General features: G+C 42.9%; 1 protein-coding gene across 4 annotated transcripts in view; it reads right to left on the minus strand.

Moving 5' to 3' along the window:
* SEPTIN2 (septin 2) overlaps positions 1–15,836 on the minus strand; it is a 38,947-nt gene that overhangs the window by 1,886 nt on the left and 21,225 nt on the right. For 3 of the 4 annotated variants that reach the window (XM_010377001.2, XM_010377000.2, XM_030916939.1), the window contains 9 exons: positions 14,787–14,873; positions 13,899–14,022; positions 12,498–12,632; positions 12,223–12,340; positions 7,416–7,517; positions 6,633–6,778; positions 4,025–4,108; positions 2,412–2,469; positions 419–549 (listed from right to left, as the gene is read on the minus strand). In XM_010377001.2, coding sequence (XP_010375303.1) covers positions 448–549; positions 2,412–2,469; positions 4,025–4,108; positions 6,633–6,778; positions 7,416–7,517; positions 12,223–12,340; positions 12,498–12,632; positions 13,899–14,022; positions 14,787–14,873 — 956 coding nt within the window. In that variant the 3' untranslated portion in view covers positions 419–447. Of the gene's footprint in view, positions 1–418; positions 550–2,411; positions 2,470–4,024; positions 4,109–6,632; positions 6,779–7,415; positions 7,518–12,222; positions 12,341–12,497; positions 12,633–13,898; positions 14,039–14,786; positions 14,874–15,836 lie in introns of all 4 variants that reach the window. The other variant, XM_030916940.1, reaches the window with a different exon arrangement.

Below are 15,836 nucleotides of genomic sequence, written 5' to 3' on the forward strand. Positions count from 1 at the left end.
TACTTTTAATCTGTACAAGTTGTTTTAATATATTTTTATTCCCTTTAAAGAGATGTTTTAACAATTAACAAATTTCCAATAATACAATTAATAAAGGTGCTTTAATACATAATTTCCCTCTAATGTTGGTATTTGCAAGCTTAGAAAATAACCTGCAAATGTACCTCAATAAAATAAAAGTTGCAATTATTTAAAAAAAAAGAGACAAAAGTGTGAGAAGTCTTTACTAGAAAGTAGGTGGCAAAGTAGTGGCTTCTGTTTTTCAGGAGCAATCTCTTCTCGTTTAAGATTAGTGATGCAGTTACTTCAAAATGCAAAATATTAATGAGGCTTAAGGAGGAACCTGTCATATTTAAGCTGCTACAACAACGTTAGTAACAACCGCCTGTCTTCCAGGCTAAGGGACAACAGGGCCTACCTGTGACTTCTTGCTACGTGCACATGGCCTTACACGTGATGCCCGAGAGCCCCACCATCGCCATCCCCGGTCTGCATCTGCATCTGCATCTGCGCCTGCATCCTTGCAATCATCTCTTGCATGCGGCGGAGCTGTGCACACACACATAGGTTTTCAAGGTTTGCTGTCTTTGAACATTATTTCTGGGTGTTCTGTGACTCCTAAAATTTCAACTTCTACACTTTCCCAAAACATGACAGAGTTATTATATAAAGACTTCTTACTAATTGATTAAAAAACCAACAGCTAAAGAGAAAACCAAGTAAATGATATGAATACGCAAGTCAAACAGAAACAATAACCAAAGGAAGATAAGACAATATGATAAATTTTCTTAAGATGGAGTCTCACTCTGTCGTCTAGGCTGGAGTGCAGCAGCACAAGCTTAGCTTACTGCTACCTCCACCTCCCAGGTTCAAGTGATTCTCCTGCCTCAGCCTCCTGAGTAGCTAGGATTACAGGCACACACCACCACGCCTGGCTAATTTTTGTATTTTTAGTAGAGACGGGGTTTCACCATGTTGGTCAGGCTGGTCTCAAACTCCTGACCTCATGATCTCTCCGCCTCCGCCTCCCAAAGTGCTGGGATTACAAGCGTGAGCCACCGCGCCTGGCCAATATGAGAAATTTTCTAACCTAAAAGGAGGGAAAGAGACTGATGACAGTGGGAAATGCAAAGTAAAGGGGAATGGGAATGAGTCAGCTTTTCTGGAGGGCAATGAAGGCCTCACAATAAAAATAATATACATACATACATATATATATATATATTTGTTTTTAAAGGGATGGGATCTCGCTCTTTCACATAGGCTAGACTGCAGTGGCACAATCATAGCTCACTGCATCCTTGAACTCCTGGGCTCAGGGGATCCTTCTGCCTCAGCCTCCTGAATAGCTGGGACTACAGGTGCATGCCGACATGCATGGCTAATTATTTTTTAATTTTTTTGTAGAGACGGGGGGTCTCACTCTGTTGCCCTAGCTAGTCTTGAACTCCTGGCATGAAGTGATTCTCCCACCTTGGCCTCCTAAAGTGCTGGGACTATAAGTGTAACCCACAGTGCCTGGCCAAAAATAGTGAACGTTAATTCATCTTTATCCTTATCATTATGATTTGTATGTATTCAGAAATGCTTCCAGGAAAGTATTATAAAACATTCAACTAAATTTTCTTCAGGTAATTTTGTGGTTATTTTTAACATTTAAATATTTGATCAATATTGAATTAATCTGACGAAAGAAGTATTTTCTTTCTGTTTCCAAAAGGCTAGCCCATTATGATCTTATTGTTTACTGAATAATGTGTTTGCCTTCCAAAACTCCAGCAGATCTGAATACCACCTTTACAACAGAGCATATTTCCATATTTATGATCTACTTACAAAAATCAGTGACATTACTAAATTGTCTCCAAAGTCTTTCAGCTAAATACATGAAGCACTATGTATGCTATGTAAGTATCCATGTTTATTACATACAGATGTGTATATATAGTAATAAAATAGTTGTATGTATCCTCCTCAACAAATTAAAAAAGAAAAACTATAAATTATAAGTTAATTACCAATGGTATCTATCGATGTAAACAGGAAACAGCTTTAGTCACAAGAACAATACTTTTTGGCTGGGCGCAGTGGCTCCTACCTGTAATCCCAGCACTTTGGGAGGCCAAGGTGGGCAGATCACGTGAGGTCAGAAGTTTGAGAACAGCCTGGCCAACATGGCGAAACCCCATCTTTACTATAAATAAAAAAAGAACTAGCCAGGCATGGTGGCGGGCACCTGCAGTCCCAGCTACTCAGGAGGCTGAGGCAGGAGAATGGCTTGAACCCGGGAGGCAGAGGTTGCAGTGAGCCGAGATCACACCACTGCACTCCAGCCTGGGCAGCAGTGCAAAACTCTTGTCTCAAAACAAACAAAACCACCAACCAATCAATAGTACTTTTCTACTTACCTCAGCTTCTTTTTCCAGCAAGATCTGGTCTTTATTCACGTCCTCATTCTCCACTTTCCTAAGAATTGAAAGAAATCAGAATTATAACACTGCAACAAATAGTTATTTGATACCCTCCCACCAAATTCTACTTTAAAATTTAAAATGACATGTATTCATCCTTCTTCCTTTTTTTATTGAGATGGTGTCTCGCTCTGTTGCACAGGCTGGAGTGTAGTGGCATGAGCTTGGTTCCCTGCAACCCCCACCTCCTAGGTTCAAGCAATTCTCCCACCTTAGCCTCCCAGGTAGCTGGGATTACAGGCGCGCGCTACCACACCCAGCTAATTTTTTTATGTTTAGTAGAGATGGGGTTTCGCCGTGTTGGCCAGGCTCGTCCGAACCTCAAGTGATCCGCCCGCTTTAGCCTCCCAAATTGCTGGGAATACAGGTGTGAGCCACCACGCCCGGCCTATCATTTTTCTAATTAAAGATATAATGAATAAAAAAGGAACAGAATGATTTTCTTAAAAAAGTTCAAACAACATGAAATGGAACACTGAAGAGACTTTTCTTACTCTAAGCTTGAGTGACAACACTTGCTGTTACCCACTCAAAAAACAGGTATTATCTGAAAAATTCGCTTTGAGATCAGTTATTCTTTATTAACATGAATGTAGTCACCACACTTACGGAAGGAGCAGGATCTGTGTGAGTGAGCGAGGGGCATGGGCAAGCTCTCCAAGCACACCTGAGAATCATGCTCTGCAGAGCACATAATCCCCGTCTCAGGGCCAGCGGCTGCTCAGCTCCCAGAGGGGGGAATTTTCTAGCTGCCTCTAAAATCTTTCTTAATGTGGTTTCCAAACTCATAATTAGACTTCACTGTGTACAACGTATGTATAACTTACATAAAAACATATTAGCATGGCTAAAAAGAAAAGCTGAGTGAGGGTGGCTGCAGGACTTTATAAGGCTCGAAGCTGCGGCTTCAATGGCCACTGGCTGCTTAGAAGTCACTCATCCTGGCCTCACCCTTAACTCAGGCGCTGCAGTTTCTTAATGGCAACAAGTTTGTCCTGATGTACAGAGTGATGCTTTTGAAGGAGGACTCGACACAAGCCTCTGGCCTGTCCATCTAAAGTCTTTGTTTTTTGAGACAGGGTCTTGTTTTATTGCCCAGGATGAAGTGCAGTGGTGCAATTATGGCTCAACTGCTCCTCCCAACTCAGCCTCCTGAGTAGCTGGGATTATAGGCGTGTGCCACCATGCGCGGCTAATTTTTTTTTTTTTAATTTTTGTAGAGATGGGATTTCACCATGTAATCCCATGGTCTCAAAACTCCTGAGCTCAAGCAATCTACCTCGCCTTGGTCTCCCAAGGTGCTGGGATTAAGGCATGAGCCACCATGCCTGGCCTAAAGCTTTTATGTGCATATCATTAAATGTACTTTTTTTTTTTTAAAGGCTACAAGAGCATAATCTGATTAAATTAACAACTCTTTTATAGTAACTTTTGAGTAGGAAACCAAACCATGTTGCTTAATGGTCAAGAAGGCTGAGCTGAACGGGGAAGAGGAACATCATGGCTCAGGGTGACACAATACAGAGAAAGGGGCACAGTGTGATCATGACCTGCCGCCTCTCTTAAGTCTCTCAGAACGGAAGTTTTCATAATGAAGGTCCTGGGTCACCTCCTGGAGATCCTGCATGTGTGTGCTGAAAGAGAAGAGCAATACACCAAGGTGGCCTCATGCACGTGATAGTCTCATAAGAAAAAAAACCACCCATCAAGTACATAGAAGAAATAGCAGTAATTACAATTACTTGGTAAATTGTACATAAAGCTGCTGGGATTTCAGGATAAGGATTATGGCCGAGGAAACATCTAATAAGGTATAGCTCTCCCTTTGTTCCCCAATCAATGATACACAAACTCAGGTCTGGATTGAGTCTCTCAGCAGGATTTCTGCCAGAGGCAATGCCACCCCTGTATGAGGCCATCTCTACCACAGGATGGCAGATAGACAGATTTTAAGAGACTTTTAGGTCAACTATGTCTGAAATAGAACACACTTTTCTAAAAGGACTTACAGAAAATGTAATGAACACATTCATGCCTCCTATAACTCAAAATTTATATATTACTCTCATATAAGAAGAGTTGGTTAGCTAAAGCTATGCCGAAGACCATAAAGTGAAGGACTAATATTCTGGATCCAAGAATATTAGTCAACAACTTAACCTTTCATTCATCTTATGACTTTTTTTTTTTTTTTTTTTTTTTTGAGATGGAGTCTGGCTCTGTCCCCCAGGCTGGAAGTGCAGTGGCCGGATCTCAGCTCACTGCAAGCTCCGCCACCCGGGTTCACGCCATTCTCCTGCCTCAGCCTTCCAAGTAGCTGGGGCTATAGGCGCCCACCACCTCGCCCAGCTAGTTTTTTTTTTTTTTGTATTTTTTAGTAGAGACAGGGTTTCACCGTGTTTGCCAGAGTGGTCTCAATCTCCTGACCTCGTGATCCGCCCAACTCGGCCTCCCAAAGTGCTGGGATTACAGGCTTGAGCCACCACGCCCGGCCATCTTATGACTTTTTAATTGCCTAGCTTACTCAAAATACTTAAGCAGTCCAGAATGAGCAGAACATTGTAACACATTCCTATTTATTCAGGATCCAGGGAAATGGATTGAGATAGCCAAGGAGGGGCTCACTCTACCTCATTGTGAGAAACATACAACTGACACTAAAGTGAAGTCCCCAAACCCCGTCTTCAGCCTCTACACCCCCCCTCAATAATGGGGATCGGGACAGCCAAGGATGCAGCCCTGGAGGAGCTGAGTGCCCTTAACTTCTTACACGACCATTAAATTGTGTTTGACAGAGCTTGGATGGTTTAACATGTTACTGATTTTAACTCACTACAAATTGCTAAACTAAGTGAGACATGTGGCAAATATATAGCAGCTTTCAGCTAATCAAAACATTGATTTCTCCACATCGGTCATTCTTTGAAGTCCTCTGATAAAAGAGGTATAGTTTAAGCAATATTCTCAGCCTGTTCTTTTTGTTGAGATGAAGTCTCGCTCTTGTTGCCCAGTCTGGAGTGCAGTGGCGCAATCTCGGCTCACTGCAACCTCTGCCTCCAGGTTCAGGAGACTCTCCTGCCTCAGTCTCCCAAGTAGCTGGGACTACAGGCACCCACCACGCCTGGTTAATTTTTTTGTATTTTTAGTAGAGACACGGTTTCACCATGTTGGCCAGGCTGGTTTCAAACTCCTGACCTCAAATGATCTGCCCGCCTTGGCCTCCCAAAGTGCTAGGAGTACAGGTGTGAGCCACCGCACCCGGCCTCAGCCTCTTTTTTTCAAGAGTAAAAGCAACGTATGCATGCTACTATATGTGAAATTAATTAATTAATTAATTTATTTATTTTTATTATTTTGAGACGGAGTCTCACTCCACTGCCCAGGCTGGAGTGCAGTGGTGTAATCTCAGCTCACTGCGACCTCTGCCTCCCAGGTTCAAGTGATTCTCCTGCCTCAGCCTCCTGAGTAGCTGGGATTAGAAGTGCGCGCCATCACGCTCGGCTAATTTTGTTTTTGTAATTTTAGTAGAGATGGGGTTTCACCATGTCGGTCAGGCTGGTCTCGAACTCCTGACCTCGAGATCCGCCAGCCTCGGCCTCCCAAAGTGTTGGACTTACAGGCGTAAGCCACCATGCCTGGCCATGAAATTTATTTTTAAAGGAAAAAACATCTATTTTTGTAGTCAGGTCTGTAATTGTTATTAATAATAAATAGAAGACACAAAAAGCTAACCAGGGCCATCCAATGAGTCTCAGACTGGTGAGCAGGGCACCAGGTGTGGCTCAGCCTGGAGCAGCAGACCAGGGGCCTACACAGTCTGACCATTTCCTTACTAGCACCAGGGACCTCTCAGACCCCAGTTTAGGTTCTAGTCTCCTTTTAACATCAAAGATGTAAGATCTTAGCAGGAAGGAAAGGTACTACAGGTTACAGGCCACAGGCAGAAGAGCTAGTTTAGTAGTGCCACAGAGGGCCCCTGGGTGAGGGTTCTCAGCACCAAGCTGCAACAGCCCCACAGCACTTCTGCAATGTGAGAAACACTGAGGATGGCAATGAAGCTGCTGGCTGCAACTACCTTGAAGGTCAAGTGTACACCCCGTTTAAAATCCGTATTCTTCATGCCAAATTCTGCCAGAAGGAACACACCAAATGTCTTACATGAGCATGGTTCTCAGCTTCAGAAAGTCGTTGTGCTCTGGGTTCTCCACCTCCACAACACCCCAGGGGTAGAGGCGGCCTCTGACCTTCTTTCCTTTGGCTTCAATCAACTGATTGGAGCCAACCACAGAGAACGGGATGCTAGCCTAGAAAGAGACACACAGAGTAGACAGGCTCTACACAGGGAACCCCAGAGTTCACTGGGAACACGAGAACATCAGCACAGACTTAACACATTACTACTGACTAAAAAATTTAATTGGAAAGCTGGGGGTATGTAACATTTTCTTGAGAACTGTCAGATACTTTCCACATGGGACAAACTGAATGAAAACAAATTAAATCTACAATAAAATTTCTAAGCTTTAGGTGATAGCTGTACAATATTTTTTTTTGGGAGACAGACTTGCTCTGTCACCAGGCTGGAGTACAGTGGCACGATCTCAGCTCACTGCAACCTCTGCCTCCTGGGTTCAAGTGATTCTCCTGCCTCCGCCTCCCGCGTGGCTGGGACGACAAGTGTGCACCACCACACCCACCTAATTTTTGCATTTTTGATGGAGATGAGACTTCACCACCATGTTGGCCAGGATGGTCTGGAACTCCTGGCCTCAACTGATCCATCTGCCTTGGCCTCTCAAACTGCTGGGATTATAGGCACGAGCCACTGCGTGAGGCCTTAAAATATATTTAAAGCAACATACCCAGACAATCGCTCTCATCTTAACATGGACAATGGTAAACAGGAGTTATTTATGTTGTGCATTTGAAGCCAGTTCTTACCTTCAGAAGTCTAGTCTGCTCTTTAAAATCTTCATCTTCATCTGATTCTGCATCAGGTAAGTGATAGATTTTGATGTTATGTTCTTCAATTTCATCCAGAATCTGAGAGAATGACAAAACCAGGATCAATTTTAGCAAACTGCCTATATTATTACAGCCAATTCTAACTCATCGTGTAAGAAATACATCGGAATCATCCAAATGTCAATAATCAAACTGATTATGCAAGTTACTGTCAAATAAATTTATAAAACCACGGCCAAGATCCGAGGCGGGTGGATCACAAGGTAGGAGATCGAGACCATCCTGGCTAACATGGTGAAACTCTGTCTCTACTAAAAATACACAAAATTAGCCAGGCGTGGCAGTGGGCGCCTGTAGTCCCAGTTACTGGGGAGGCTGAGGCAGGAGAATGGCATGAACCCGGGAGGCGGAGCTTGCAGGGAGCCGAGCTGGTGCCACTGCACTCCAGCCTAGGTGACAGAGCGAGACTCCGTCTCAAAAAAAAAATAAATAAATAAAAATAAATAAATAAAATTGCTAGAAAGGTATTTATACTTGAATTTTGAGGATCCTCTGTACAGAATAAAAATAACATTAGCAATAATGCACCACTACCCTCAACATACAAAGCAGTAGGAAGACGAACGACAGCCCCAGCCCCTCAATGTACAAAGCGGTAGGAAGACGAACGACAGCCCCAGCCCCTCAATGTACAAAGCAGTAGGAAGACGAACGACAGCCCCAGCACAACAGCTACAATGGGAATCATACCACAATCAGCCTCAAGAAGGGCACCTGCCACGGAGAAGCTGCCGGCATGAGAAGACCCTGGAGAACAGGCAGGAGTCTTACAAGCAGAGGGAAGGAAGATGTACCCCAGATGGAAACAAAACAAAACAAAAACCTTGTCAAAGGCACAGAGAAGACACATGGAGTGGATTTTGAGAACAAGAAGAAATTCAAAAGGTTGGAATCTAAGACATCCAGTTGGATAAGGGAACAAAAATTGGAGTTACAAAGTGGAGAGTTCCATGAACACCAGACTAGAGACCTGGGGATCTGTATTTCATTCAACAGGTAGCCAGTAGCCAGCAGCGAAATCCCACAGTCCGACCTATCAAGCAGGCCTAGTGTGGGGGACAGGGCTTGAGGGGAGAAAGAACTGGGCTGACGTTGAAATACAAGTTCATTCATCAGTCAATTAATTAAAACCCTAGCACTCAAATGCCCACTAGATCGTGGGCACTCTTAACAGGCACGAGGCAGGCCACAGCTTTGTTTCGTCTCACCCCAGTACCCAAGCCATCCAGGGAAGAGAGAACAAAAGCAACCTAAGCAGAAAATATCCTGACCTCACACTGTGCACTGGATTTGCTCTCTGGTTTTAAGAATGGAAAGCCTTAATGTGACCTAAAAAGGGCTTGAATGATCAGAGATTTGGTCTTAGCACAATGTCTGCACTAATTCAGAACTCCAAAAAAGGCCCTCCTCTCTACATCCTTGATTCTGTAACTCGACCTTCAGTCTTTACATAAATCCTTATTCCTAAATGGGAGAAACTGAGCAATAAGAAGCATGAACTTGTTCACTTGTCCTCATCTCACGGCCCCTCTCCTGGTCTATTATCCATCCACGCCAACCCCATCTTTTGCCCTATGCTGGCCTCATAAAGATGGAGCCTATACTTTGGAGGAGAGAAGAGTTCGGAAACATTTAGTAAGCTATTTAAAAGTAAGGAGAGGAGTCAGAAAGTGATGAATAAAAAATAATGTACACATTTCTCAGTCTGGAAGATTTCAAGAATTGTGGGACCATTTAAAGAGACAGGGAAGTTGGAAGGACAGGAGTTCTTCAGTGGTCAAAAGAGGACTCCTGTGGGCACATGTGGTTCACAACAAGAAATAAGATACTTGGAAAGGCAAATCAGAAGCCACAGAAATAAGGTGATCAAAATAATATTAAGGAATACTGACTTCCAGGGATCAGGAAGGAAGGTGGTAAAAAGCAGCAGAGAGAAAAGCAAACACAGTGGCTCAGCAGCCAAGGAAGGGAAGTTTCAAGAGTAGAACTGCCAATCACACAAACCCCACGGGTGGGGCCCACATCTGAGAACTGAACTGTTGGCCAAGCCCACGAGAGAGCAATTGCAGGTGGATGACAGGAAGCCTGAGTGAACAGGATCATGCGGAGGGCAGGTAATAGCTACCAGTAAGTGACTAAAAGAAAGGCTGGTGAAGGCAAGAGGCTAGTAGAGGCTGGCAGGAGGCAAGAGGTTCTTTCAGATACAGCAGAATGAACAAACTGGTAGGCATCAAGGAGAAACTGGAGAAAGAGAAGTGATTAAAGCGGCCCAAGAAGGAAGGGATAAAAGCTCGAAGTATTTTGATTCACCTCAGATGTCGTAATCAAGCACTAAGTGTTTTGCATACAGGATTAGAGATTAGAATTAGAGCATTCTAACCCTGACACCACCCCCATTTCTATCTCAAAGAAATTTAATGTAGCAGAGTACAAAAGGTAAAGTTCCCCTAAGTGGGAATTGCTAAAGTATTTATTAGCATAAAAACATCTACGCTTCCAGGGGTTCTTCAAAGGTTCAAATACTTCCTAAAAAACTGGCAGACACTTGAGACAATTTAGGAACAGGCTGCCAAACATGACTACATGCTGCTTAAAAACTGCTTTGGAAAAAAAAACACCAGAAAAAATGTGAAAACATGAAAAGTCAAACCAGATGAAATCATCTGCAACGTGACAGTCAACATCTAAAAACAAGAAGTGTATCTGTTAAATCAATAAAAAAGCAAGAGCCAAAGCCCCTGCAACCTGAGAGAACACACCAATGGCATCAACACCAGGACAGACGCTCACATCGGCAAGCAAGGAAACGCAAATTCCAATGAGATACAGTTTCTCAGATAGGAAACACATTACAAAAACTGGCAACATAACCAGGACAGTTTTAGGGGGTGGAGAGAAGAGTATGCTTTGGAAATGTAAATTGTTAAGAACTTACTTTAGAGCAAATTTAGTCATCCTTCAAAAATTTAAATGTTATTTAAATTTTATTTCCTACTAAGAATTCGTTTGGCTCACACAATTGTGAAAAGATAGATGTGCACCAATGTTCATTACAACAATTATGCAACAAATCTATTATGTGCCAGACATTATTTGGAAGTCTGGTAATACATAAGTGAACAAAGCAGATTCCTGATCTCAGGACCCGGGGTCAGCGGTCAGGAGAAGCCAACAAATACACTGGAGAAATACTTTATGCAGTGTGGGGGGAGTGCTACCAGCACAGCAGGGGATGGAGATGTGAAATTTTGTGTGTAGCGCTGGGCTCGGTGACGGAGCTGCCCACACAGGTATCTGAGGGAAGATTGTTCCAGACAGAGGGTATCACTAACAAAAAGAAACAGCAAGGGGCAAAGAAATAGTACATTTGGTCAAAGAAGAAAAGGGGCCAGAGCAAAATAAAAAGCAAGCCAATTATTCACCAACAGGAAACTGGACAACATAGAGTATATTCATAGAGTGGAATGCTGTGCATCCAGTAACTATCAGGATATAGTATATATATGAGGATGCTTCCAAATATTTTTAAACAGAAAAATCAAATGGCAGAATAGTATTACTATGTGATTTCACTCTGTAAAACCAAAAACATAAGCCATGTTCTAGAAGGATATATACTTAACAGTTGTTCTTTCTGTGGGTAATTAAAGAAATTCTTATTTTTTTTCTTGAGACGGAGTCTTGCTCCGTCACCCAGGCTGGACTGCAAACAACCTCTGCCTCCTGGGTTGAAGCAAATCCAAGTAGCCGGGATCACAGGTGCCCACCACAACGCCCAGCTAATTTTTGTAATTTTTTAGAGATGTGGAGTTTTGCCATGTTGGTCAGGCTGGTCTCGACCTCCTGACCTCTGGTAATCTGCCTGCCTCAGCTTCCCAAAGTGCTGGGATTACAGGCGTGAGCCACCACGCCCGGCTTAGAAATTCTCTTATTAAAAGGCTTTTTTTTTTTTTTTTTTAAGAGACGGGGTATTGCAATGTTGCTGAAGTCCTCCAACTTCTGGGCTCAAGTGATCCTCCCGCCTCAACCCCCTGCTGTACCCCGCTACCCTGCCCAAGCAACTGGGATTACATGCATATACCAATATGTTCAGTTACATATTTGTATTTTTAGAGTTTAGCATATACAAACTATTTGGACTTTCTTAAGGAGCATATCATCAGAAAAAAGCAAGCGATTTAAACATATATAGCAGAGAATCAATGAAGAGGCTTTACAGACATACACAGAAGAGGGCACTGAAACGGGCACACCACAGGAGCTGCTGGGGGGTGAGAGACGGTTTGCTGGCTGACAACTGCTATGTTCCCAAACAGAACAGAGAACCAGTCTACTTAGATACACCCTTGTATAGGTCATTTGCAGTCAAGAATTTAGGTAAAGTAACAAACTTCATGAAGAGATCACATTTCTGTATTTGAGTCACTGAACTCCTATGAAATGCACTTGTGTGTAACCAACTGCTACTCATAGAGGGCATTTTAAATATAAAGAGAATTTAAAGAATAGAAATTTGATACCTTCATGAAGGCAAAAATTAAAATTTATAACTATTAGGTTCTCCTTGAAAACCACCATTAAAATGCAGGAAAAATTCTCCTGCCCTGCCTCCCGACACCTGAGCAGACACCTGAGCAGACTGAGTGTGCTAACACCCTCCTTTCTTCATCCCCATGCCCCCTAGTCGCACCCTGAGGGAGAGCAGGAGGCCAGCCTCACTCACCCTTTTCTTCAGCCGCTCCCGTTCCTTCAGGGTGAGAGTGTCAGCTTTTGCAATGACAGGCACAATATTCACCTTGTTGTGTATTGCCTTCATAAACGCCACATCTAAAGGCTTAAGTCTAAAATTAATTTTAGAAGTGTCATTTATTTAAAAAAACACATACAAAACTCTTCTCTCTCTCAAATTATCTGAATTCTTATATTAAAATACAGAGTTTGGGTAACAGTTACAAACCCATATAGTAAAGCATTTCTCCACAGTAAACAATTACTTACCCATGTCCAAAAGGTGAAATAAAGTAAAAGCAACAATGCACCCTATTATCAATGATGTGCCGCCTGTTCAAGCCGCTCTCGTCATGCAGGTACCTCTCAAACTGCTCATCAATATAGGAGATAATTGTCTTAAAACTGAGAGAAATAGAAACATTAACAATAATCATAGGGTACAAAACAGGGGGTCCCTGACTTCAAAGGGAAAACAAGCGCCTCTGCCCAAATATATACAATTTAATAATTCATTTTCAAGATGAGAACAGAAGACTGACTCCTAAATTTGGCAAATGGAAGTTTTTGGAAACTATGCCAAGCATAGTTGGCCCAAAGTGCTGGGAGTCAAAAAAAGCTTGAATGGAATAGGTTTTGATGCACCTGAGAGAGGGCCAGTGTTGATAGGGCTGCCAAGTTTTTCTTTTTTTAGAGAAACTGAGTCTTGCTCTGTCACCCAGGTTGGAGTGCAGTGGCGTGATCTCGGCTCACTGCAACCTCCGCTTCCAGGGTTCAAGCGATTCTCCTGCCTCAGCCTCCCGAGTAGCTGGGATTATAGGCATACGCCACCACGCCCGGCTAATTTTTGTATTTTTAGTAGATACAGGGTTTCACCATGTTGGCCAGGCTGGTCTCGAACTCCTGACTCTGTGACCAGCGCCCCCGCCCCCCCGCAGCCTCCCAAAGTGCTGGGATTACAGGCGTGAGCCACCGCACCTGGCCAGGGCTGCCGATTCTTTTCAGGAACGTGACTGTGAAGAGGGGCAGAGGAACAGGATGGTAGAGAACATGGGTCAAGAACAGGTTTATCTGAGCTGGGAAATAGCACAGCACTTTCACATGTAAGAAGGGAGAAATTCCTAAATGCAGGAGAAAAACAAAAGAACCTTCCCCTTTTCATCTAGTGGTGTAAAGCTGATGCTTTATGTTGACAGGATTAGAACCAGGAGGGAGTCTGTACAGTGAAAGTGGCATTCTTTGCCCAGTACAGGTGACAGACTGCTCTATCTTCTACTTCTTGATTTCCTTATTTGTGAAAATGATGCCAATGAGCAGTCATTTACAGACACTACGACTCAATCCACTCTCTAACAGGTTTCACCTCCTTCCACGTAGAAAGGATGTACTACAGTATTTCGTTCACCAGCCACGGCTCAAATCCAGGTGTTTCATTTACACTAGCAGTCTATGGACGACCAGCTTTGCGATCTCAAATCGTACTAGAGTACCAGAGAAAAATTACTCTATAAAATCCCTTAAATTATTTAAAAAGTCAACATTAACACATTTTAAATTATCTAGCTGTTTTATATATATAGTGATCCCAAACTTAATCACTCATTAACACTATCTATCAATTTAAGTACATTAAATAAACAAATGCAGATCCCTGGGCACCCGGGTGCATACCAATCTCTGCAGTTGATAGCATCACCATAGCCAGGGGTATCTACCACTGTCAGGCGTAGCTTCACCCCTCGCTCTTCAATTTCAACAGTTGAAGCCTCAATCTGGACAGTTCTTTCAATTTTTTCTAGAAAAGAAACAAACTTAATAGGGAATATAAGCAGCATGCGAAGAGGAAAGCTCACATTAACAACATTCTCACAACTAGTGACTTCCGAGTCCACTACCTCTCTGCAGAGGTAGGTTCTCCAAAGTTACCATGGGGATTACGCAAAAATGATCCCAGAGGAGTCAGAAAGGGGAAGGTTAAAGCTAAGATTATTGCGCTACTGGGGAAGGTTAAAAACACAAATATTAAAAATCATAATTTCTGTTCCTGGGAAAAAGAAAGGAACTTACGAATTCATTTAAAAACTGAATTCAAAAATATCCTGAAAGGACTACATATTCTTGCAGCAGCCCCAGTCCTGGGTTCTCACTGTGTGCGCCTAATTCATTCAACAGGCATTTGTGGATGCTGGTGTCCTGTGCTGGAACTTTCCAACAGTAGATGAATTAGAACATCTATCCCAGCAATCTTCTAGTCAGACACCATTTTTGATGTACAACATTCTCAATCCATCAACTGTTTAATATAGGCAGAAACTACTTATTACATTTTACAGACAAAACAGACTCAGAGAGGATCGATCCATGGATACGTGTCAAAGAAAGTCTACAGCCCAAATCCAAGGACCTCGGTGCAGCACCTGCCCCCGTAAGTGTTTTCCTTGTGTTCAAAGTTGAACAAGAACAAACAAAACACAGAGCGAAGACGTAAAACATGCATTGGGCAGTCCTCAGCACCTTTCATGTAGAATTACACGTGCAGTAACATAGGAATGTTTTTACCTGCAGCTCCAGGTATGACTCTTTCTGGGTAGAGATCAGTTAGGAAAAGGCTGTTTATGAGAGTCGATTTTCCTAGACCTGATTCACCTTTAAATAAAAAGAAAAACCTTGTCATGACCTTATGCATATGATACCATTCAATCTGTTAAGTGTTTACACATGGCCTGGACTGGGCTAAGCACCTCATGAACATCACTCTGTGTTTAGTGCCTAGAGCACCACTGTTTGGAGTGTGATCTTTGAGTGTACTCAAAGAAACTCCGATTTGCCCAAGGTCGGAGTACCACCCGGAGCAGGGCCAAGACTGAATCCAGGTCTATGAGCCTACAGACCTTAAACATCATATGATCAGAAACACGACTGTTCACAAACGTGAGGAATGTACTTTAGAGGTTGGTTTTTATTTTTGACAAATAGAATGCAAAGCAGGTTTTCAATGATCAGTTCTGCTAGTCACTAAACTTACCACATTTTCAGAAAACTGAACATATCTATCCTGTAGTGTTAAGAACACTTGTGCTTCCCGAGCTGCAGGAACGGGTGAGCAGGACAGGGCCTGTGGTCTGGTGGGCTTACTTCTTGAACCCTCACTCTGCAACCTCCCCCTTCTGCCACCCTGTCTTCTTCCTGCTTTAAACCCATCCCCGTTTCCCAGCACTGGCAACTGCCATACGTCAGGCAACTTTCCTGCTCACTTTGCTGAGTTCACATGAACAATTCAGCGACACATGTCCACATAAGCTTTCAACGAGGTGAGAATCTCTCAACTACTGTGACCATATATTCTGAATATTTGAAATTTAACTTCAAAAAAGATGCAAAACACCAAAAATTAAATTTTACATTTGAAGGAAGCACAAATTCCACTGCTTCTAAGTCTTAATTTTGCATGGAGAAGCGCTTCTGACGTTGGTACTACATAGCACTTGGTGCTGGACTGTCCCCTAGGCACCTTAAACCACCCTCTGTTAAGTTCTGCAAAGCCTGAGGAAGGAGTACACATCTCTTTTGAAAAATTATTATTTCTGGCTGGGCACAGTGGTTCACACC

This window comes from Rhinopithecus roxellana, chromosome 14 (genome assembly GCF_007565055.1).
Source record: "Rhinopithecus roxellana isolate Shanxi Qingling chromosome 14, ASM756505v1, whole genome shotgun sequence".
NCBI classification, from domain to species: Eukaryota; Metazoa; Chordata; class Mammalia; order Primates; family Cercopithecidae; genus Rhinopithecus; species Rhinopithecus roxellana.